The sequence below is a fragment of the Girardinichthys multiradiatus genome, chromosome 8 (genome assembly GCF_021462225.1).
Source record: "Girardinichthys multiradiatus isolate DD_20200921_A chromosome 8, DD_fGirMul_XY1, whole genome shotgun sequence".
Taxonomy (NCBI): Eukaryota; Metazoa; Chordata; class Actinopteri; order Cyprinodontiformes; family Goodeidae; genus Girardinichthys; species Girardinichthys multiradiatus.
The window spans coordinates 37,331,287-37,354,144 of NC_061801.1; the positions used below are offsets into that span (position 1 = coordinate 37,331,287).

A 22,858-nucleotide genomic window follows, 5' to 3' on the forward strand; every position below is an offset into this window, starting at 1 on the left:
GAATACTATCATTGCTTCCCACGTTAAATAATGAATAAACTTAATGAGATGCACATTTCTTGGAATCTGCATATTCCATGTTTGTCTAGTTTTCCTTATCTTGTACATTTGACCTTACAGTACATCTTATTTTCATTATTATTGCTCATCTTTACATCTGTCTACTTCTGTTTGCTGCTAATGCACCTAAATTTCCCACTGAGGGTCAATAAAGGATATTTCTATTCTATACTGAATTAATATTGCAATAAGAATATATTTGTGATATTTTGCATATCTCTAATTCTAATTTTCTGAGAACTGAACTTTGGGTATTATTAGTTTCCATCTTTGCTGTGAGGGTGAAATTTGGACTTCGACACTGATGCAAAAAGTCTGAAGAACCAAATTCCAGGTTATGCATGTAGGCAGTCAGGCTCTTTGAAACCTGTCTGTTATTTAATGGTGGATCGCTGCGCTGATGTATCCACGTAGCAGTCTGGCCATACTGGGATAGACTACCATGGTAACCAATCAAAACAGACGGAGCCAAAAAGAAAAACGAAGGATTTAAAACAAAATTCAAAGGTTTAAAAATCAACACCAATGAGGAAATAAGAGCAGAGTTCCTACAGATAAACATAAATATTTCCGTTTTCAACTGTTTAAGGTAAAAATACATTCCCTATAAATATCTATAATGGTGTTAAATAAGAAAACTGTAAAAATCATAATGTTAATGGTCAAATGCAACATTTAGACTTTATGACAGGAAACTTTTCCATACTCTAATCCTATTTTTCCCCAACCTGCAGAATCCCTAAATCAAATCTTAAAGTTTTTCCAAACTGTGCAGGAACCCTGTCAGAAACTATTTACACCTATAGTCACGCTCCCCTTCAGCATTAAAATAAAAGCTAGAAGTCCAGACAGCAAGCGTGCAACTTTTAAAGCCAACAGACACACCAGAATGTAGGCAAACACGCAGATTCACTGCGATCCGTCAGAAATAAATGACTCTAAATAGAAAGTTAAACTAAAGTGGACAGAGTTTGGGTAAAATATCTTTGAATATAGAAGTAAAGGTGGTTTATGGATTTTATTAATTGGTTGATGCAAACAAAAACACCTACTTCATGGTCAGGTATGAATTTAAACATTGATACATCAAATTCCTTCACCATGCCTTCATTTCTACATTCATATATAAAGATATATTTGCATTTAAGGTGGGGTTTAGTGGTGTTCTCATCAGTAGTCAGTGTATTACCTGCAGAAGTCAAAGTTCCTTCAGTTTGGAAAAACAGTGAGAACTAGGCAGGAATGCTTTTTTCTAAACTTTTGCACACACTCATTGTTGCTTTAGATATTTACAGACGTCTGCGCCGTAAATAATGTAGATTCTTGGTCTAAAACATTTGGTGTAAATATGCAGTCTGCAATGAGGCCAAGAACCTACCCGGTCCAAAAGTTACACAGTCCTTTAAAAACAATCTACAGAAGAGCTTCAACCATGTAAAAAAAATGGAAGGTTTGGGTTTGTTTCAACATGGAAGAAATTTAGACCAAAACTGGTACCAGTATGGCTCGATGTTAGAACCAACGTCTACTTTAATCCAAACTAAGACAAGACCTGTTGATGCTTTGATGGAAGAAGCCTTTACACACATAGTTTCTGGTAGGATTTCTAACATTTGATACTAAAACTGCATTTTAGTACCAAACATTATAAATACAAGCCAAAGAAGGCAGCTGTGAAAGCAGCTCTTTCTGGTTTATCAACCTATTTATGCCATTTGACGTCAATATTACAATTGGGCTCATTTTAAGCCATCTCAGGAGACTTTTTGGGCTTCCAGTGTATAACCTTTGGTCCAGCAAAGAGTCCTTTATTTGGTTCCTCAGTGAAAGAAACAAAAAGATTCAGGAATGAATACTTCCTCCTCAGAGCATCAGGTCAGATACTGACTGCACACAGTAACTCCAAAGAATCCCCACTTCAAAAAAAAATCCAGCAGCGCGTAAGAAGAGGATGCATGTTGGTTGTTTGACTCATTTCAGTGGTATAATCAACAAAATGTGCATCAGGATTAGCTGTGCGCTGAAAGAGACCGGAACTCTGCAAACATCATACTTTTTACTGAAAATCCATTTTTAATAATATACGTATTCACTGTAAATATGTCAAGTTTGTGATTTACATCAAATGACTGCATCCATTGAGTGAAAGCAGATTTGTTTGGGTTTCAGCGCAGTAAAATGCGACTCCGCTGACTGATGATAGAAAGACTGAACGTTGAAGATGTTAAATCTTCAACGTTCAGTCTGAAGATAAAGCTGGAGGAGACTGTTGAACTGAGTGGGTGTTCCATCAGACAAGAAATCCCAATGAATGATTCAGCAGCTCGTCTTCAGACCAAATGCAACATTTAACAGAATAGTAATGATTAGCTAAAGGTGGAAAAATAACCCATGAACATGACGGTACTTAATGCGTATTTTTTGCAGCTTTTCTTGCTAATTAACAACATGGATGACTAAAACAGGAGCCTTTGCAGGAGGTTTAAGCATTAAACAAGATATTTTTAGTGTAAGGTTTGTGTGAGGTTGGAGTCATGTTAAAAGTTGCGCCTATGTCTTTTATTACAGCTACATCACAGCCACCCATGATGGGCATGAAGGTTATAATCATTTGTTTAATTCTTATTTTTTTCAGAGTGGTCTGATTATACAACCAACAGCTTCAATTGCTGGTAAAACAAAGTTTGTATTTACTGCAGATTTTCTGTCATCCACACAGGGTCAAATATAAACATACACCTCCCACTATTTGCTCAACTGTCCCTTAGCAAGCAGCTCCTTCACGACTCCAATTGTAGCTTCTGGTAAAGCTCTGGTTGGATATTGGACCGCTCTTCTGATCAAAACTAGTAGATTTCATTTAATTTTGTTGGTTTCTGGGTACAGTTTTAACCATCTGGCTGTTGACAGGACACTTGGAGGTACTCCTACTTCATTACTTTATCCACTGTAATGCACCTAAACATTCCCCTAGAATAATGCTGCCACTCCCATGCTTAACAGTTTGCAAAATGCTCTAAGATTGAAAAGCCTTTCCTTGCCTCCTCCAAGTAAACCTCTGGCCATCGGGTAAATAGGTGAAATCTTTGCCTCGTCTGACCAAACTGAACCAGGTTTTCCAACAGAAGAATGATCCCAAACGCGCATCAAAACTGGTTTTGTTACAGACCAGTCACGCTTCAGGAATGGCCGTTCCAAATGCCCAAGCTTGTTTAAATTTTGTAGACTACGCTATAGAACCGGGTCGGTACCAGGAGAGCAACTAGTTTAAACGAATCCTTCCAATTCTGCCAATAAAGTGGTGAAATAAGTGGGCTGAAAGCTATCAAAGTCTGTGGTTAAGGTGCAACTTGCACCTGGCAGATTAAGATCTAAAATGATTTTTATTCTGCCAAGAGGTGATAAAAAAAATAAAAAAAATCAGTTTTGAGAAACATTTCTTTACCTGTTTTATTTACAAATTATTAAAAACTAGCATGAAAATTGTTTGCAACCTTCTCAATAGTCAAAAAAAGGTCTACTGGCATTACAGCAATCAAATCTTTCTTCTACCTGCTTAGCACATTTTTGCATCTTTGAGGTTGAAAGGGTTCCTTTCCATCACCCTAATCTTTAGATCCCTCCACAGATTCAAAGCACGACTCAGATTGGGCGATCCAAAATGTTGATTTTACTTCAAATCAGAAGAAACATGTTGGTAAATATTAAATAAAACTTTAAATCTAAATATGCCGAGGATATGAATAATTTTGAACTCTATATATCTGAGCCTGTATGTATAGTTTTGATCCTGTGTGGATTAGAGAAAATCCGCAATTAAAATTTGTCAAAGTTGTTTGTTATAATCGTGTTCAAATGCACCCTTAAAGGCCCCAAATTAATGTAATATTGATACCAATGTTGATTATTTGTAAATCTATTACTGTATATCTGGATTCCTCATCATTTACCTCGTTCAATGCTTCACTTCACATTAGAAATAATAGAAGTAGATCTTTTGACCCCCTAATAATCATCTTTTATTATTCCTGATACAGAAAAACTGAAAACTGCACCAGCAGCTGGCTTTGTTTTCCATTCATCCATTAAAACTTCGAGTTCATTCTAGGTCAGAGTTGCATGGAGGGAAGGGGGGCAGGGAACACCCAGGACGGGTCATCAGTCCATCACAGACCCGATCCGTTTGTTTTCATCTGAATAACGACCCCTTCATGTCGTATAAAGTGAGTTTTCATCTAGTAGAAGAACCACAACAAATAAGCATACAGTTGAAGACACAAATACCAAAAAAACCTGAATAAATAAAAATAAATTAACCTTCAAAAAATTATCTACGTTCGGAAAAGAGCCTGGTTTTGTATGTGTGTAAGCTTGGATGTTTCATTTATTAACCGTCTCCAGTGTTTAATCATCTTGACCCAAAGAACCGTGCAGCGTCACATGAACACATCATCAACACATTACTTCAATCACCAGAGAGGGGATAATGTTCAGCTTCAGTTTAACCAACCTTTTAGAAATCACCACTAAATGTTTGATTCAGATATTTAACACAACTAATGAGTGACTTTCACCTCATATAATAACCCAAAATTAGAATATATACAGTCATTATAGTCCCCACCTGTAACAAAGTGTGCTGGAGGGTCTGATCTGAAAGAGGCCAGCTCAGATACAAAACCTTTTCCTTAGGAAAAATAAAGGAGATGTGAACCAGAACAAAGAAAAGAAAAGATCAGTTCCAGCCCGATGGTCGCTTCGAGGACCCAGACTTTCATTTGGGTGGAGAAGGCCATATGGGCAGAGGATGAGCCTCTGTGTTGAAGATGTACTTGTCAAGACTGAGCAGCTCCATGTCATCTGAGAAGAGCAGGTACAAGTATTTCAGCGTCTCACCCAGGAAGAAGCTCTCCATCTTGTCTCGGGGTCCAGGGTTAGCAGGGTCACCGACGTTGTTAATGGATGTGTAGCCGCCACCAGGTACCTTCAAGGAAAAAAAAAGACGTTTGGAAACCTTAACCACCTGATTAAGGTTTCCTCTGGGAAGCTGAGAAATCAATCTAGATACAATTTAAGCTCTTCCCAAGCTGCCAGAAGTTGAACATAAAATATAATCACATTTTTTCAGCAGAAAAATGGCAGTGTGGTCAAGAAGCAATTGATAGTTATTCCTTTAAACCTCATTTAGCTTCCATTAAAACAGAATGAATGGTACATCTAAAAGTTTATTCCGATAATTCAGTTAAAACAAATGATGATTTTGGCCTCTAAAATCATGTGGAAGAGTGCTGACTTGACAGTTGTACAACAAACAAGGAGGTTAAGCCACAAAAGGCCACTTCCGAATAAGGTGGCTGTTTACAAAGTGCTGTATGCAAGAATATTATTGGAAAATTAAGTGGAAGGAAAAAGTCACTTCTCAACCTGAGAAAACATCACTAGTGTCCTATTTGGGCCAAATAGAAAAAGGACTGGACTGTTGCTAAAGATCCAGGATCAAGACTAACACCATCAGCTGCTGCTGGTCCACTTTGTTCCATCAAATCCAAAGTCAACGTAGCTGTCTACCAGGAAATTGTAGAGCACTTTTGCTTTCCTCTGTTGACAAGCTTTATAAACATGCTGTTTTCTCATCCCACACTTTGCCCTTCCACTAAACCTTCCAGGGTAGCGCACACTGTACAGGTAAATTCTTCAGCAACAACCCTTTGTGGCCTCTCTGTGGAGGCCATCATATTTCTGTAATAAAATTTTTTATTTAATGTAATATTCCCTATTTCAGAGAAGCTGAAGTAGCTTAAATAATAATCCAATGAATATATCCCTCTGGGTGTAATGAACCTGTAGAACAGATGAATTGAACCCATCAGTTCATATGGACATTAAATATTTATCTGGTCAGTAAGAAGTTGGGTCCCCCCAGCCAATGAGGGGCCCATAGGTTAGAGACCGGTTAGTTCTGAAAGTTACTGTTAAAACTGTTTAAATATGCTGTCATTGTCAGAAACAAGGATTGGACTGAAAATTAGTGGAAATGCAGTGAAAGCCAACCTTCAGGAAATCTGGAGAACTACAACTTTAAAGCTTGCAAGAAAGTATCACGGCAATAAAAATACGGTCTTTCGGACCGCTCTGAAAACTGAATCCAACAACAGAAGTCTGGTTGGAAGTCCAACACAGCCAGTGTAATAAAACCTAGTAGAAGTGGATCAGCTGGTACCTTGGTGTACTTGTTGAAGCTCTGCAGGATGTCCCAGCCCCAGTCTCTGTACTTGGAGTCTTTGGTGAACCTGTGCATGTAGAACAGACTCTCCACTGTTTCTGGTCTCAGCAGGTTGTGTCTGTCAGCAGGCTGCAGGACAACAAGCAGCATTTTAGTCTGACCTTTAAAAACCAGACTGGATTCACAGAAACAAAAAAACCTTAGTAAAGCAGCTTCATCATGAGAGAAGCTTCTGTCTGCCACAGGGAAGAATTAATGAGAGCCAACAACAGATAGCTAACAGAGACCTAAATTAAACATCTACTTGAATCCTGATTTGTATGAATTTAAAGAGTGGTTTTGACTGTGAGGCAGAAAAAGCTCCTTTTAAAAACGATGACCAACGTTTCAATCAGAGTTCACTTATTTGCCTCAAAGAGCTCAATCAGCAAGCACTGAACCTCTTTAATTTAGCAAAATTGTACCAGTTCTTTAATACTTTTAGGTCACGTTACTCATGTTCAACCACTGCCGGTCCAGACTGAGTGGGTAGGTCCAGATGAAGGAGTAGAGATGGAAATAAGTGTCTGAGGGAACTGACAGGGTTGTTGCTGATCGATGAAGTTATAAAGCATTTTTAGCCACTCTCTCTTTGGCCGTTTTACCGATGCATCAAAGTCCTGGCCCGGCTCTGTTACCCAGAGGGACTCTTTGGCTCTCCGATGTTACAGTTTCCAAAGGGAAATTAGAAGAGGAGCTCTCAGCAGTTTTAGCTTCAGCAGGCAGACAAACTTTTTGCATTTTTAATTAACATCAATAACTTTACCGGGATTTCCACACATTTACTTTTCAACGCTTAAGTTTCCAGAGTTCCCACTTCCTTCTTTTAACTGTGAAACCTGCAAAAACCAGACTGAGAAAGAAGAATGGACAGACGGATGGATGGACCTCCTCCAGACGCAGATAATCCTAAAATCAGATTCCAGCCTATTTTTAGCTCTGCTTTCCGTTTAAACATCAGCGACCAGCTTCATAAATCCAGCTTGACTAAAACACAATTTAATTCCTCTTCTGACTCCTGGCTCTTTTCTTTGTCCTGTCTCTCTTTGGATCTGCCAGCAGGACGTTTTTGTCCATTAACTGAGCTGAGACAGAAGACTGCTCACCCTGAGCAGATTCCTGGTTTTGTCCTCTTGAGACAATAACCCGAACAGGTTCTGAGACTGTACTCTGTTAATCAACAGCAGCTTCATTTTAATACAGGAACAGTCGGGCTTACACACACCATCAGGCTGGTGTTTAAAAGCCATTAATTCACTCTAAATTAACCAGAGGAGAATCTAAAAGGCCTTTATGATGCTATAGTCGTTTTTCTAGCTGTTTTCCACCAGATCTCAAAGAGCTCAGAGAGTGTTTCCTAATTATTTCTAAAGTTAATGGTGCAGCAGCAGAAACAAGAGCAGAAATATTCAACGCTATGAGAAACCTTGAACTGTTAAAATGAAAAATGAAATGAGCCCAGAGGAGGGTCACTGAGGTTATGGCCACCACTCTCAAACAAATGCAGAGTGGGTAATTAAAACTTGTATTTATCAGACTAGCTCGAGCATCTGTGGAGTGTTCTTACTGACTTCAGATGGCTTCAAAAAGGCAGATTGTGCGTGAAAAAGTCCTAAATGCATCTCCTGCATACGGTAATTAAAATTAAAGCACCTTTCAGAAAGACATCAGGTTACAAGACAGCCTCACGAACCCTAGCTGCAATATTAACAAGGACAAAAAGAGTGAAAATAAAGCCTCACCTTTGCAATCACATCCTGACCCTCGCTGGCCTGCATGCTGAAATGAGCGATCTCAGGACTGAGACCGGTCTCCATCCGTTTGTACATCTGGTAGCAGGTCTCCATCAGCTGCACAGCTAGGTCCATGTGGTCCCCTGGGAGGCCATTGTGCGCCCCCAGAGCCAGAGTTCCCGGCAGGAAACACACCAGATGATCCTGCAGAGCGGCGACAGAGCGACACTCAGGAAGGGTGAAGCTGGATTTCAGAAGAGGACTAAACAGCTACAGGATCACCGTAAGATTGGAGGCTAACTGATTTAACGAGCCAATTAGTGGCCCGTTAAATCAGACTGGGGGTTTTCTCTCTCTAAGGTTAGAGAAGCGGCTTGTTTTCATGACCCAAACAATTAGTGCTGCTCAGCTCCATTAGCATCCATGGCTAACGTGCCCTTGAGCAGAGCAATTAACCCCCCACACCCCAGCAGCTCCTCAAATGCTCCAGCCCACTGTCTGTTGGCGCTGCTCATATTTTCACTGTGCTTCACTGATAAACGACTGATTTGATGAAATATCGGTACCATCTTTGGGTTGAAGCGGTTGTGAGAAAGTTCTCCGACAAAGGTCAGCCTGCCAGGCCCCGTCTGCCTCACCAGATGCTTTTTCACTCCTTCGATTGCCTGCAGGTAGTCCTCCAACAAACTGAAAACAGATTCAGGAAGAGGAAATCCATGAAGTATTTTTACTTTTTCATCTTATAACCAAATACTTTTTATGGCAGGTGTATTTCCTTTCACCGCCGTCACTCTGATACCCCTAAAACTAAAACTAGAATTAAAATCAAATGCAAGTCAAACCAACCAAGCCATGGCCGTCCACCTAAACCGACAGGCTGGACAAGGAGCACATTATTCAGAGAAGCAGCCAGGTAGCCCATGGTAACTCTGGAGGAGCCGCAGAGATCCACAGTTCCTTATCGTCTCTGTGGCAGAGTTTGCCTTCCTGATGTAACCCTGCCCTGCTTTATGATCCTCACTTTTAAAAAGTTTTTTTTTTTTAAATAGGTTTTTCTCATTTTTTTAAAATCATGTCTTGATTTGGTTGCCCTTGCTGTGCAGCATATTGGTCCAATCTGGACATTTTTAAATGGGCTTTATAAATAAAATAGAATTTTTTCCTCGATCCTCTAGTGTTATATTTCTGGGAGGACCGGTTTTAGCCCAGAATGTTCAGTGGTTTGTTGGAGATGGCTTTTGTTTCCATACAAATTATTCCAGCTGAATGAACGTCCACCCCGACTTGTAAATAGCCCTGAGCCAGGATGATGTTCTGTGTTTACACAAAAATGTCAGTTTCTTATTTTTTTTTTGGGATCCACTGACTTAAGCAAGCCATCACACTGTGGTCCATGTTGAGCTCTCTCAGGCCCGTCAGATGGCCCACTTTCCTGCTTCTAACTGAGGACAAAATGCCGTCTTTCTGCCACTACATCCTAACCTAAACCCGGTGCCATGATTAATGAATAATGTTATGCCTGATTGGTGCATATGAAATAACAATAAATTAAGTGTTACTTATTGTGTATATACGCAACATCATTAGCTCTAAGAAGCAATTCCATGGTCCAAATCTTTCAGATGATTAGAAACAAAACAAATTTTGATTGTTGCCCAGCCTGGTTACTACTCGTGGGACCAGCCGGGCCAAGCCGTCTCGTGTTGGGGTTTACCCCAGTGGATGAGAGGGTCGCATCCCTAAGCTTTCGGGTTGGGGATAGGTCTCTGACTGTCGTTTCGGCCTACGGGCCGAGCGGTAGTGTGGAGTACCCGGCCTTCTTGGCGTCCGTCAGGGGTGCTGGATAGTGCCCCTGCCGGGGACTCCATTATTCTGCTGGGGGACTTCAACGCCCAGGTGGGAAACGACATTGACACCTGGAGGGCCGTGATCGGGAGGAATGGCCTCCCTGATCTGAATACGAGTGGACTTCTGTGCTAGTCACGGATTGTCCATAATGAACACCATGTTCAAACATAAGGGTGTCCATCAGTGCACTTGGCACCAGGACACCCTATGCAGGAGGTTGATGATCAACTTTGTTGTCGTATCATCAGACCTTCGGCCGCATGTTTTGGACACTCGGGTGAAGAGAGGGGCTGAGCTGTCCACTGATCACCACCTGGTGGTGAGTTGGATCCGCTGGAGGAGGAGAAAACCGGACAGACTTGGCAGGCCCAAACGCATAGTGAGGGTCTGCTGGGAACGTCTTGCAGAGGCCTTGGCCAGGGATGTATTCAACTCTCACCTCCGGGAGAGCTTTGACCAGATTCCGGTGGAGGTTGGAGACATAGAGTCCGAGTGGACCATGTTCTCCGCATCTATTGTCGATGCTGCTGCCCGTAGCTGTGGCGGCAATCCCTGAACCCAGTGGTGAACACCGCCAGTAAGGGATGCTGTCAAGCTCAAGAAGGAGTCCTATCAGCTGTGGTTGGCTTGTGGGACTCCTGAGGCGGCTGACGGGTACCGTGGGGCCAAGCGTGCCGCAGCCCAGGCTTTGGCAGAGACAAAAACTCGGGCCCGGGAGGAGTTCGGTGAGGCCATGGAGAAGGACTACCGGTTGGCCTCAAAGCAATTCTGGCAAACCGTCTGATGCCTCAGGAGGGGGAAGCAGTGCTTCGCCAACACTGTTTACAGTGGGGGTAGGAGGCTGCTGACCTCGACTGAGGACATTATCGGGCGATGAAAGGAGTACTTCGAGGGTTTGCCTGAAGTTACCAAGGTGGTTAAAAAGCTCCACAGTGACAGGGCTTCAGTGGTGGATGAGGTCCGCCCTTAGTACCTCAGGTTTCTAGATGTTGTAGGGCTGTCATGGTTGACACGTCTCTTCAACATTGCATGGCGGTCGGGGACAGTGCCTCTGGACTGGCAGACCAGGGTGATTGTCCACCTTCATAAGAAGGGGGACCGGAGGGTGTGTTCCCACTAAAGGGGGATCACACTCCTCAGCCTCCCTGGTAAGGCCTACGCCAGGGTATTGGAGAGGAGAGTCCGGCCGATAGTTGAACCTCAGCTTCAGGAGGAGCAGTGTGGTTTTCGTCCCAGCCGTGGAACAGGGCACCACAAGGCATGTGCCTTGTGGTGCCCTGTGGGGAGGGCTCCAGGAGTACAGAGTACGGGGCCCTTTATTAGGGGCCATCCGGTATCTGTTCTAGCGGAGCAGGAGTTTGGTCCACATTACCGGTACTAAGTCGGACCTGTTCCCGGTGCATGTTGGACTCCGGCAGGGCTGCTGCCCTTTGTCACCAATTCTGTTCATAACTTTTATGGACAGGATTTCTAGACGCAGCCAAGGGCCGGAGGGGGTCTGGTTTGGGGACCAGTGGATTTCGTCTCTTCTTTTTGCAGATGACGTGGTCCTGCTGGCCCCCTCTAGCCAAGACCTACAGCATGCGCTGTGGCGGTTTGCAGCCAAGTATGAAGCGGCTGGGATGAAGATCAGCTCCTCCAAGCCCGAGGCCATTGATGTCGACCGGAAAACGGTGGCTTGTCCTCTTCAGGTTGGAGGGGAGTTCCTGCCTCAAGTGGAGGAGTTCAAGTATCTCGGGGTCTTGTTTACAAGTGAGGGAAGAATGGAGCGGGAGATCGACAGACGTATCGGTGCGGCTGCCACAGTAATGGGGGCGCTGTGCTGGTCCATTGTGGTGAAGAGAGAGCTGAGCCGACAAGCGAAGCTCTCGATTTACTGGTCGGTCTACGTTCCTACCCTCACCTATAGCCATGAACTTTGGGTCATGACCAAAAGAATGAGATCCCGGATACAAGCAGCTGAAATGAGCTTCCTCTGTAGGGTGGCCGGGCACTCCCTTAGAGATAGGGTGAGGAGCTCGGCCATCTGGGAGGGGCTCGGAGTAGAGCCGCTGCTCCTCCACATCGAGAGGAGCCAGTTAAGGTGGCTCGGGCATCTATACTGGATGCCTCCTGGACGCCTTCCTCGGGAGGTGTTCCAGGCACGTCCCACCGGAAGGAGGCCCAGGGGACGGCCCAGGACACGCTGGAGGGACTATGTCTCTCGGCTGGCCTGGGAACGCCTTGGGCCCCACCCGGAGGAGCTGGAGGAGGTGTCTGGCAGAGGGACGTCTGAGTGCCTCTGCTGAGTCTGCTGCCCAAGCGACCCGGTCCCGGATGAAGCGGAGTACAAGTACAAGTTTGAGTACCAGTAAAAATTTTGATTTCTTTGGAAAATAAATAAGAAAAAGATGAAAAATTACTTGTCTTCTGTCTTGCCCCCCTGGATCCACTGTTTCAGCAGGTATTCATAATAACTGTCGGCCCGGGCGCCGAGAGTAAACACTCCTTTGTGGGAGAACTGGCCACTGTTGGTGTTGATGAACATGGGCACCAGGCCGTCATGTTTGCCGGGCAGCTTGTGGACCAGCCTCATTACCTCATTCGCAGCATCCTGGTTGGAAAACAAAAGGCAGGATTATAAATTATAAAGCATCAAAAGCACAGGTAGCATCTGAACTAATTAAAAGGAAGTTTAACTTTTTATCAGATTGTTCATTTAAGATTAGGAAGAAACTTTTTCTAATGTTCTGATCTGTGAAATTATTCTCAGATGGAGCTCTGAACCCTGCCAGTAACTTTAAAATCACAGACAACCTCGCTGCTGTTTCTCAACGCAAACAAGTCATTTTAAAAACACACAAAAGAAAACGACACCTTTCTATGACAGAATCTGCATGACTACATATGGAGTGATGATGTATCATATGGAGGAGAGCATCGTAAACAGAACATTTTTGAAGGTTTTGCCACCAAACATATAAACTTGCTGAATCATTTAGTTTCTTATTGCAGCGACACAGACAGGAGTCAGGTTAGACCTGAGGAAGTGGGAAGACTTGGATAATGTGGTCTGACAGTCCAGCCGTGTCAGATGTCCACCAGTTGACAATCTAACAGTGGTGTGTGCAACAATCTTATCTTATCCTAAAAATACAATTCTGTTTGCAGCAGCCATTGCCTGTCAAAAAATGGCATTTACAGGCAGCAATTTTAGCCTCGCCCATTTAAAGTTTGTGATTAAAAAAGAAACTCATTATGGTCAAAGTCAATGAAAGTATCAACAAAACTCACAAACGTGCTGAACTGAACCTATTTTCAACATTTCCAACACCACATGTGAAGATAATACGCCAATAAAAGAAACCACAAATAATCATGAAGAGTTAGAGATGCTCAGAAGACATTTCATTCAAAACAGTCCAGTCCAGAAAGAAGCTGTTTATTTTTTAGAAATGTATGTGTCAATAATTTACCACATAATGAAATTAGTCTGGAAAACTGTTTTCTATACCCAGTTTTCTTTTTTTGTTTTTTTCATACTTATCCAGACTTGGGAAACACTGAAATTAAATGTCCTTTTGCAGAAGAAACAAAATATCAATGAAACCTCACTTCTTCTTATGAGCCCAACCATGTATAGCTTCTGGTCCTGTCAGCTGGTCTCACAACCTTACAAACAAATAAACCTTTATTGTAGGAGCCAACAATAAAGCTGAAGACTTTGCTACCATGACTTTCTTCTCTGTAGCCCCACTGTGCTGTGCATCGATGCCAGAGTTTGATGGTCCATACATAACGTCATCATTATTCAGCAACCATCAGCTTTTCATATGTTTTTGACATTACCCATGGAAATAAATGGAAATACCATGAGCTAAAAGCCCAGAAACAAAGGAGAAAATAAGTAAAAATCTAAAGATGTGCTTTTTGATTACAGTCTTTGTATATGGACTAGTAAATGACCTTTAACTAAACTTTCCCACTCAAATAAAATAAATCAAATCAAATAAAGTTAGCACCAGTCCTTTCAAACCCCTTCAAACTGGCAGAGCAGCCATGCTGCTGTATTGAGGCAGGACACAAAGCTAGAAAATCTGAGAGATGAACGTTAAGTCAGGTTGGGTGCATGAATACCTAAACTGTCACTGCAAGGCTTCAGAACACAGCCGTGTGCTGTCAAGCATATTTTTACCTGTTTTCTTCCAGAATTTAGTTTAATTGTACAGTTATTATCTCAAACATCCCATTGCACAGATTTAGAGCTCATACCCACTCCACTGTAGCCACCTGAGCTGCTGGGTGAAGCAGTGGAGCTGGTTGGAGGCACTAAGTGTGTCTTCTTATCTGGGTAAATACGATATAAAACACCTGCTCAGCTAATCTTTAAATCTGACCTTTTAATGTTTTCTGATGTCTTGAGCAGTTCTTAAAGTCTAGCTATAATTAGTTTATGCAGCTCTGGCTAGCTGAAGCTATAGCTTTACAAATTAGTGGATTAGTTCAGGCAATACTGAAAAGGTCAGTTTGAAAAGCATCAACTCTGAAAACTACGATTTAAATAACTCTGTAGATAAACTTAGCCCAGGTTTACAGCTGCAGCGGGGTCTGGTGACATACTCGCTTCATCCGTTTCACAGACAGACGAGTCCTGTGATGATCTAAAGATCACACCTCATGTCCCAAGTGAAAATAACGCTAACACCTGGCAGCTCGTCTGCTCCCAGTCTCTAGTAAATCAAAGTAAGAAAATGTCCGAACACAAACTTTATCCACTTATCCAGACTACGTGAGTATCCATCCAGCAATAAAAACACTTAATTTATCACCATATTTTTTTAAAAGTTCATTTTAAGTTTGGTGTTAGCACAGATATCACAGTTTTCTATCCTGTGTAAAGTAAATATGAACATGCAATAGGTCTATATCAGGGGAGCCAAGTCCAGTCCTGGAGAGCTACTATCCTTCAGCTGTTAGATGTATCCCTTCAACACACCAGAACTAAATGATTGGGCCATTAGCAGGCCTCTGCAGAGCTGAATGACTGAGTGCTGATGAGGCACTTCAAGTCATCTAATTCAGGTGTGTTGGAGAGGACGGCAGCTCTCCAGGAATGGACTTGAGCACCTCTGGTCTAAATGCAACACAAGTGTAATATGATATCAGGTTGGCTCAAACGGAGACGCCACATTTCCTCAATGCAACTCTGTGGTCCAAACCTGGTACTGAGGGTCCTGGGTGAGATGGCTCAGCTCTCTGAACTCCAGCTGAATGCTTGTGACCTCAGCCAGCGTGCTGTCCGATGTCCACCGCGGCGGGTGCGCCGTTCCCTTCCCGATGTTGACATCTGAAAACGGGATTTTTGAGGGCGTTTTGAAGGCCGGCATCAGTCTGGACCCGAGATCTTGCTTTAAGGAAAGAGGAAAAAATGTAATTACTGAAACATTTTTGTTTTCTTTGACACTGAACAAAAAAGGTTGTTGTTTTGGTTCTACTCACAGCTTTGTCTAAGAAGAGCTGGTCTCCTGTTAGGTGGTAGCAGCTCAGCAGCCCACCCAGAATACGAATAGTCGTCTCAAAAAGATTCACGTCCACATTCTTGTCAAAGGAGAGCTCCTTCTCCACCCAGCTCCTGGCTTCAGCAAATTCTGCATTAAGAGAAGTCAATAACAATCGATAAGGGGAGCAAATGGCATTTATTTTGCACAGAGATGTTCCTTCAATTATAAAGTCGTCTGGCAGCAAACTTCGAAGCTAGAGTGAGGGTGGCCTGAAAAAATAACCCCCTTTAACCTAATAGGTAAACCAGTCACATCTTTCTGTTGGGTAATATTGACCAGTCAATTTTAAACCTGATGACAGGATCAAAACATGAAAACTACCACCTTCTTTAAGGCCCAGGATCCACATGGTGTCCAAAGAGTCGATCATAGTCAGTCCCAATCCAAACCATTCACTGAAGGACTTAGAGATGGGTTTGAGCTCATCGTGACCCCAGGCGTATTCCTTGTAGGCTTTCCAAGCATGTTTGAAGGCATCACGTACAGCTTCCAGTTGGTCAGTAGCTGCAGTGGAATTAATAAATTTAATTATAAATTATAAATAATGAAATAAATAATTATTTTTAAAAAAATTATGATTTAAGAGTAAATGTTTTTGTTAGTGCTCGATAATCTCACTGTTGGTCTACAGCCATCTTGAAAATGTTGCATCTATTTGATTCCATCCCCCTTCATGGCAACATCCCCAAATAAAACTCAAGTTCAAACAAACACCAGGCAAAGACAATATTCATCACATGGGAAGCCAAGAGGCCAAGAGTAACTCTGGAGGTGCTACATAGAACCACAGCTCAGGTGGAAGAATCATTTGACAGGACAAATATTAGCCCGGCACTCCACAAATCTGGCCTTTATGAAATAGTGTGTTGAAGAAAGCCTTTAGTTTAAGAGTGTATTCACACTTGCCACTTTTGGTCCGCTTCAAACGGACCAGAGTTCGTTTCCTTCCTTGGTCCGGACCTTTTTGTGCAGGTGTGAATACACTCAAGCGAACCCTGGTCCGGACCAAACAACCTGACCGAGACCGACTTTTTGAGGTGGTCTCGGTCCGCTTCCAAACGGACTCTGGTGCGGTTCGCTTATGGTCTGAATACAAACCGGCCCCGATCCGAACCAACTACAAAAAGCGTACGTCTCTTTGGACATAAAAAGCCACCGTAGCAAAGGTGTGTGTTGTAAGGTAATCATACCCGATAAGCTGTGTGTTGCTTAGCAACGCTACTGGCTTGTTGTGGGACGAGGCACGTAGAGAACGTCGGCGTTCAGCACGTATTCTCCGACGGGGTTCCAACATTATAAATGGAACGTCTCAAAGTCTGTGTTGAATGAGCTGCTCTTCAGCCTCACAATAATATTGAAGCTGTATTAACGGCACAAATATGCAGAACAGAGGTGCTGCTGCACGTCTACAGATGTTTTCCTAAATTTCTGGGTCTGTGCTCTGTCCCGCCCCCGTCATTTCTGTCCAATGGGAACAATGATCGTCACCCACGTGGCTTTGTTTACAAGTAATAGTTCACTTGCAAAAAGTACAATGAGAAAAACCACCAAATGAAAAAAATTAAGTTTGCTTTTGGTTCGGACCAAGCAGGCGGACCAAAGGACTTTCCTGGTGTGAATACACCCTAAAACTATCACCGGGCATCACCCTGAACACATCATCCCCGTGGTGAAACATCTTTCAGCAGGAAAACGACCCCAAACATACAGTCAGAGCTACAATGGGATGATTTAGATCAAAGCACATTCAAGTCTTAACATGACCTAGTCAAAGTCACAGAAGCTCTCCATTAAAATCAGACTGCGAAGGGAAAACAATTAGTCTGAAGTGCAAACCTGACAGGTTCTGACGTCGAGCTTTCAGCCCGAGTCTACTCGCTTGGTACCGCAAAAAAGCAGGCACTGAACATAGTTCCACGTATCGCGAGCAGAGCCGGACCAAACCGTGCTGAGTAGGGACAAGTGGAGAAGCAATACTGGACAAACGTGCAGCAACAGGGGATTCTACAAAGCACCAAAGGACTTAGGAGGACTAAACACAAATGAATGGTTTTTAAACCCATGAAGTATTTTCCTTCAGCTTCCCAATTATGTTCTACTTTGTGTTGTTTTCTCCAACCTTCTTTCTGGACCAAAGAACTTGGAAACATTTGGACTCATCACTTCCTTCTTATCACAGATACTAACAGGTGATTGGTTGAAGAAACGCGAGTCACGTCTGACCTTGCTGAGGGACGGTGGCTGCAGGGTCGGCGGGTGCTCGTGGCTCCACAGCTTCTTTCTCATTGGCTGAGGGTGGAGGCTCTGTGGCCAGCTCAGCTTCAATCATTGCTCCTCTCCAGCTGTATGGTGACAGGAACCTGCTGTTTTACATCTACATCATTTTGTGTGCATCTGAGATCCAGATAATCAAACAAAATTATCCAAAAGGCAAGGAAAAATGTTTTATATATAAAAATCTTATTTTTAACAATTTCCTTTTCTAAAACTTTTGGTACAATTTTAAAAAATAACAGCAAAAACCACCCAGATTACCTGACAATTTTCTTTTTCTCCTCTTCCTCCTCCTCCCCAGCTTCTTCCCGAACCACTTCATGGTTTTGCTTTGGGTCACTGACTGTATCAGAAACATTTCCATCTTTTTGTGAGCCTGGTGGAGGTCTTTTGTTTGAAAATGGCTTACGCTGCATGTAGAATCATAGAGAATAATTTGAAAAAGAACAGATGGGAGAACAGGGAAAAAGCAGAAAACTCAAATTAAAGATAAAATAAAATAAATTTAATAAATTATGTAACTTTTTATATTTAGTGTTCCTCTTTTATATTAACACTCCATAGATCCTATTTTAAACGTTGTCTCAGAACTCTGCCACCTATTTTATTCAGACATTTTGCTGATGTCAGGCATATTTTTTGCGTTTCATAATACAGAACATTTTCGGCCATCCCATTATGAGTCACCAGTCATAGATGTAGATCCTACTCATTTCCACAGTAAACAACAGCTACTTGAATCCTGCATCTTTCAAGCATTGTAGCACAGAACAGACAAGCTTGAAACCGTTTCAATGATGAGACAGAGACGATGGAGGGGGTCATCTGTCACTATAATAATGATGTTTTAAATAAAGGCATCATTTTTATAATAAGCCGACTGCATTTATATTTACCAAAACATTAGATCTTTTTCCATCTCTTTGCTGGCTCTGTGTTTTTATTAACAATGATATTAAATTTCAACACAGTCAGTGTTTCAGCTGGAGAACTCCTTCCTGCTGTATCCTAGGTGCACATAGGAGCGTTTTTTTTATTTCTTGTAAGTAGTCTGTTGTTGTTTTTATATGCGTAAATAGAGGTGCACATGTTGTATACTTTTAATAAAATGATTTACAACCTTGGTAGGAGGTCTAGCCAAAACAGGGATATGTGGTCCTCTGGGCTCCATCAGATCCTGTGGATCTTCAGCTGGCTCCATATGTAGGCCAGCTACAGAAGCAGGAGCGTTACCTTCAGGCAGCCTCAGCACAGGATTCAGGCCTGGAGGAACCATGTGCAAATCTCTGTCTTTCAGTTCCAACCAGTCCTCCTTCTCAGACAGCCCTACAGAAACACACAGGAAGACAACAGCGCAATTTGTCCTATTAACTGCAATTTATTATCATCACAAACATCAAATATTCCATGAAACACCGACGCTCCAGCAAGGAAATTAAAATGCACGGCTGACTTCATCTCTGCTTGTGTGTGCACAAGTTTGGCATTGACTCAGTGTTTTTTTTTTACCTCTCCAATGCTCTGTGATGCTGGGATAGGAGACCAGCACTAATATGAGCAGCAGAGCCAGCAGGAAGAGGATGAGGCTTCGCTGCAGCCGAGACAGCTGCTTCCATTTCTGTGGGCAGACAAGCAAACGGTGAAATAAGTCGACTAATAGCTCTGAGCAGCAATTACAGATGGCTCATAGCTGATTTTAATAACTCACACTCAAAATATCTTCAACATCACCTTAATTTCTTTTGAAAGCATGAAAAAGGACAAGAGAAAAGGCTGATGACAGACATTACCCTGAGCAAACGAAGCATCTCTCCTCATCTGATGTGTTATTTTAGCTAAATACACTTACAGAGCACAAATAATTTATCTCAGAGCAGAAGGAGGGACGTGATCAGGGTCTCTCAGGAAACATAATAAGGAGCAGTCTGGTCCCATCATGCTACCTGCTCTAATTAACACCCACACAAAAATATGAAACTATTGAGCCATCTTCTTTAAAGTGAACTAAAACAGACTCTGGATAACAACACGAGGATAGTCAGATGTGGAAAAAAACAGATTTCACTTCTATATTTCGCTTTAGGGTGCAAACAGAAACCAAATATACAGTGTCTTGGAGTAGTATTTATACTCCCTAAACCTTTTCAAATTTGAATGTAGTACACCAACACAGACATGTCCTTGTGCGACGCAGCAGCGGCTAGCTGAAGGAAGTTTTAAACTGCTGTTATGAAGTGTTCAGTTATCCTTCAAGTTACTGAAGGTGACTGAGTGACAGAAGTCTTAGCAGTTACCGTTAGTTTCCACCAACTTTTCTTTTTAACCGTTTAACGTTGTGGAGCTAATAATTTAGTTAGAAAATGGGTTAGCTTTGCCCACCGCTGGACTTGGATGGATACATGGATGTAGGGCTGCAACTAACGATTATTTTGCTAATTAATCTGTTGACTATTTTTCCGATTATTTCAGTAATCGATTAATCACAATTAATCAGACAGTTTCAGCCGTAGTTAGATGGATGACACATGGAGGGGCAATGGGAAAGGGAACAAACTGGTGAATACAGTTATTTCTCTGTCCTGTGTTTCTTTCCCATACTTTAGTATTTAGTAATCCTCAATTCCATATTTATCCAGGAAACAAAGGAACGTTGTGGGTTTGCACAGGGTAATTAGTCGTGTTACTTATGTTTGTTGAGGTGTGACTCTAAAAAACTGAACCGCCTGACAGATAAAGACCATCTGTTAAACTGGGAAGTCAGGTGATGACCTGTTAGACCAGTTCAACATGGTTGAAACTGAAATCCTCTTCATTTTAAAACCATGAACAATGAGAAAGAAAACATGTGAGCTGTGGCAAAGAAAGACACTTTAGAAATGACTGTTTCTGCTAAAACGCTTTACTCTGGAAAGACAGAAAACTCCAGAAACTGTAAAGATTTAACTAATCACTGTTTTAGGACCACTCTGTGGTTTTTGGACAACATTTCTTGAGTGAAACCAAAAATATGTCAGAGTCCATCAGTTTAGGAGCTGCCAGTTCTGTAATCATCCAAATGCTTGATTATGTGCCTGATAAAATGGATTAACCTCAGTCTCTGAATGTTTCTGTTTTTGAAACAAATCAATTGCTGTGCTGCCGTCTTCTTAAACACATTCTGTGATGTGAAGCAGCTAAATCTTTCAGATAAGACCCGTAGGTTTCCTGAATATATTACACGTCTGATCCTTTCAATGAGATTTACTGGATTCTGCTGTTCACACTTTCTCTCATTTGACTTGCAAAACATTTAGTTTATTCTTAGTTTGCTTAAGTTTCCAATGAAAACATTTCTTTAGCAGTTTTGAAGGTTTATGTTTTAAATGTCTTTGTGCTCTTGAGACAGTAGGCAATAAATATTTAAAGAAATGTGTAGATAATTTCATAAACAACACAAGGTCATTAAACATAAAGCAAATGCTTCCATGATGTCCTAAGTTTCCCTAAACAACATTAGAAATAGATTTACATGTAATGCTTGACAGATGTGAATCTCAGCATTGTGTGAAAGGCGTCTGAATGTTCCTGAACCACTCACCCTCCAGCAGGATTGTCTTCGGTGTTTGCCGTTGTTGTAGGAGTGACTGTGGGGATCACTGAGGGTTAAAGCAATGAAGTCCTTCCTGGGAGGCGGGTACATCCTCAGTCCAAATGATGCGGTCTCAGGACATAGAACCTACCAACAAAAAAGTTAAAATCAGAGATGCACAGATCACAGAGTTCTGTGGCCGGGTTCTGATCTCTAGCTTAGGAAACTTTACAACACATGAAAAAAAGCTTTAATGGCTGCTCTGTGCTGTAAGCTTGCACTTATTATTTTTCACAGCATTTCCTTCCTTTGGCTCTGCCATTCATGGAGCACCAGAGAGGATCACCTGCCTCCATCTCAACCAATCGCAGCATCTCAATCTATCTCCTGTCTGACAGCTTCATATTCTGCACTCCTCCTGTTCATCTACCACCCCTCCTTGGCACATGGCCATCAGCCTTGTCTTAAAACCAAGCTGTCCCATTCAAATACACATTTCTGACCCGGTCTACCTTATGACTTGTAGCCCACAACATCCCCTTGAGTATTTGAAAAAAATATACATTTTTATGTACTCGTCGTCTTCCGCTTATCCGGAACCGGGTCGCGGGGGCAGCAGACTCAGCAGACGTCCCTCTCCCCAGACACCTCCTCCAGCTCCTCCGGGTGGAGCCCAAGGCTTTCTCAAACCAGCCAAGAGACATAGTCCCTCCAGCGTGTCCTGGGCTGTCCCCCAGGCCTCCTCCCGGTGGGACGTGCCTGGAACACCTCCAGAGGAAGGCGTCCAGGAGGAATCCGGTATGTGGAGGAGCAGCGGCTCTACTCCGAGCTCCTCCCGGATGGCTGAGCTCCTCACCCTATCTCTAAGGGAGTGCCCGGCCACCCTACGGAGGAAGTTCATTTCAGCCGCTTGTATCCGGGATCTCGTTCTTTCGGTCATGACCCAAAGTTCATGAGGGTAGGAACGTACAGGTCCTTCTCAAAATATTAGCATATTGTGATAAAGTTCATTATTTTCCATAATGTCATGATGAAAATTTAACATTCATATATTTTAGATTCATTGCACACTAACTGAAATATTTCAGGTCTTTTATTGTCTTAATACGGATGATTTTGGCATACAGCTCATGAAAACCCAAAATTCCTATCTCACAAAATTAGCATATTATTAAAAGGGTCTCTAAACGAGCTATGAACCTAATCATCTGAATCAACGAGTTAACTCTAAACACCTGCAAAAGATTCCTGAGGCCTTTAAAACTCCCAGCCTGGTTCATCACTCAAAACCTCAATCATGGGTAAGACTGCCGACCTGACTGCTGTCCAGAAGGCCACTATTGACACCCTCAAGCAAGAGGGTAAGACACAGAAAGACATTTCTGAACAAATAGGCTGTTCCCAGAGTGCTGTATCAAGGCACCTCAGTGGGAAGTCTGTGGGAAAGAAAAAGTGTGGCAGAAAACGCTGCACAACGAGAAGAGGTGACCGGACCCTGAGGAAGATTGTGGAGAAGGGCCGATTCCAGACCTTGGGGGACCTGCGGAAGCAGTGGACTGAGTCTGGAGTAGAA

The 22,858-nt window shown here is 42.5% G+C and overlaps 1 protein-coding gene across 4 annotated transcripts in view; it reads right to left on the reverse strand.

The window, feature by feature from the left end:
- Positions 1 to 22,858, reverse strand: part of man1b1a (mannosidase, alpha, class 1B, member 1a) — a 35,903-nt gene that overhangs the window by 9,807 nt on the left and 3,238 nt on the right. Inside the window, exons 2-15 of one of the 4 annotated variants that reach the window (XR_007039191.1) lie at positions 21,295 to 21,432; positions 19,227 to 19,335; positions 18,838 to 19,043; positions 17,979 to 18,127; positions 17,667 to 17,785; positions 15,768 to 15,947; positions 15,382 to 15,530; positions 15,102 to 15,290; positions 12,306 to 12,496; positions 8,622 to 8,742; positions 8,065 to 8,259; positions 6,281 to 6,412; positions 4,685 to 5,044; positions 4,054 to 4,295 (exon numbers count right to left, since the gene is read on the reverse strand). Coding sequence is in view for 3 of the 4 variants with exons in the window: in XM_047371701.1 (XP_047227657.1) it covers positions 4,835 to 5,044; positions 6,281 to 6,412; positions 8,065 to 8,259; positions 8,622 to 8,742; positions 12,306 to 12,496; positions 15,102 to 15,290; positions 15,382 to 15,530; positions 15,768 to 15,947; positions 17,667 to 17,785; positions 17,979 to 18,127; positions 18,838 to 19,043; positions 19,227 to 19,335; positions 21,295 to 21,396 (2,052 nt within the window). In the remaining variant the exon portion in view is untranslated. Of the gene's footprint in view, positions 1 to 4,053; positions 5,045 to 6,280; positions 6,413 to 8,064; positions 8,260 to 8,621; positions 8,743 to 12,305; positions 12,497 to 15,101; positions 15,291 to 15,381; positions 15,531 to 15,767; positions 15,948 to 17,666; positions 17,786 to 17,978; positions 18,128 to 18,837; positions 19,044 to 19,226; positions 19,336 to 21,294; positions 21,433 to 22,858 lie in introns of those variants that run through there. The other 3 variants (XM_047371702.1, XM_047371703.1, XM_047371701.1) reach the window with 3 other exon arrangements.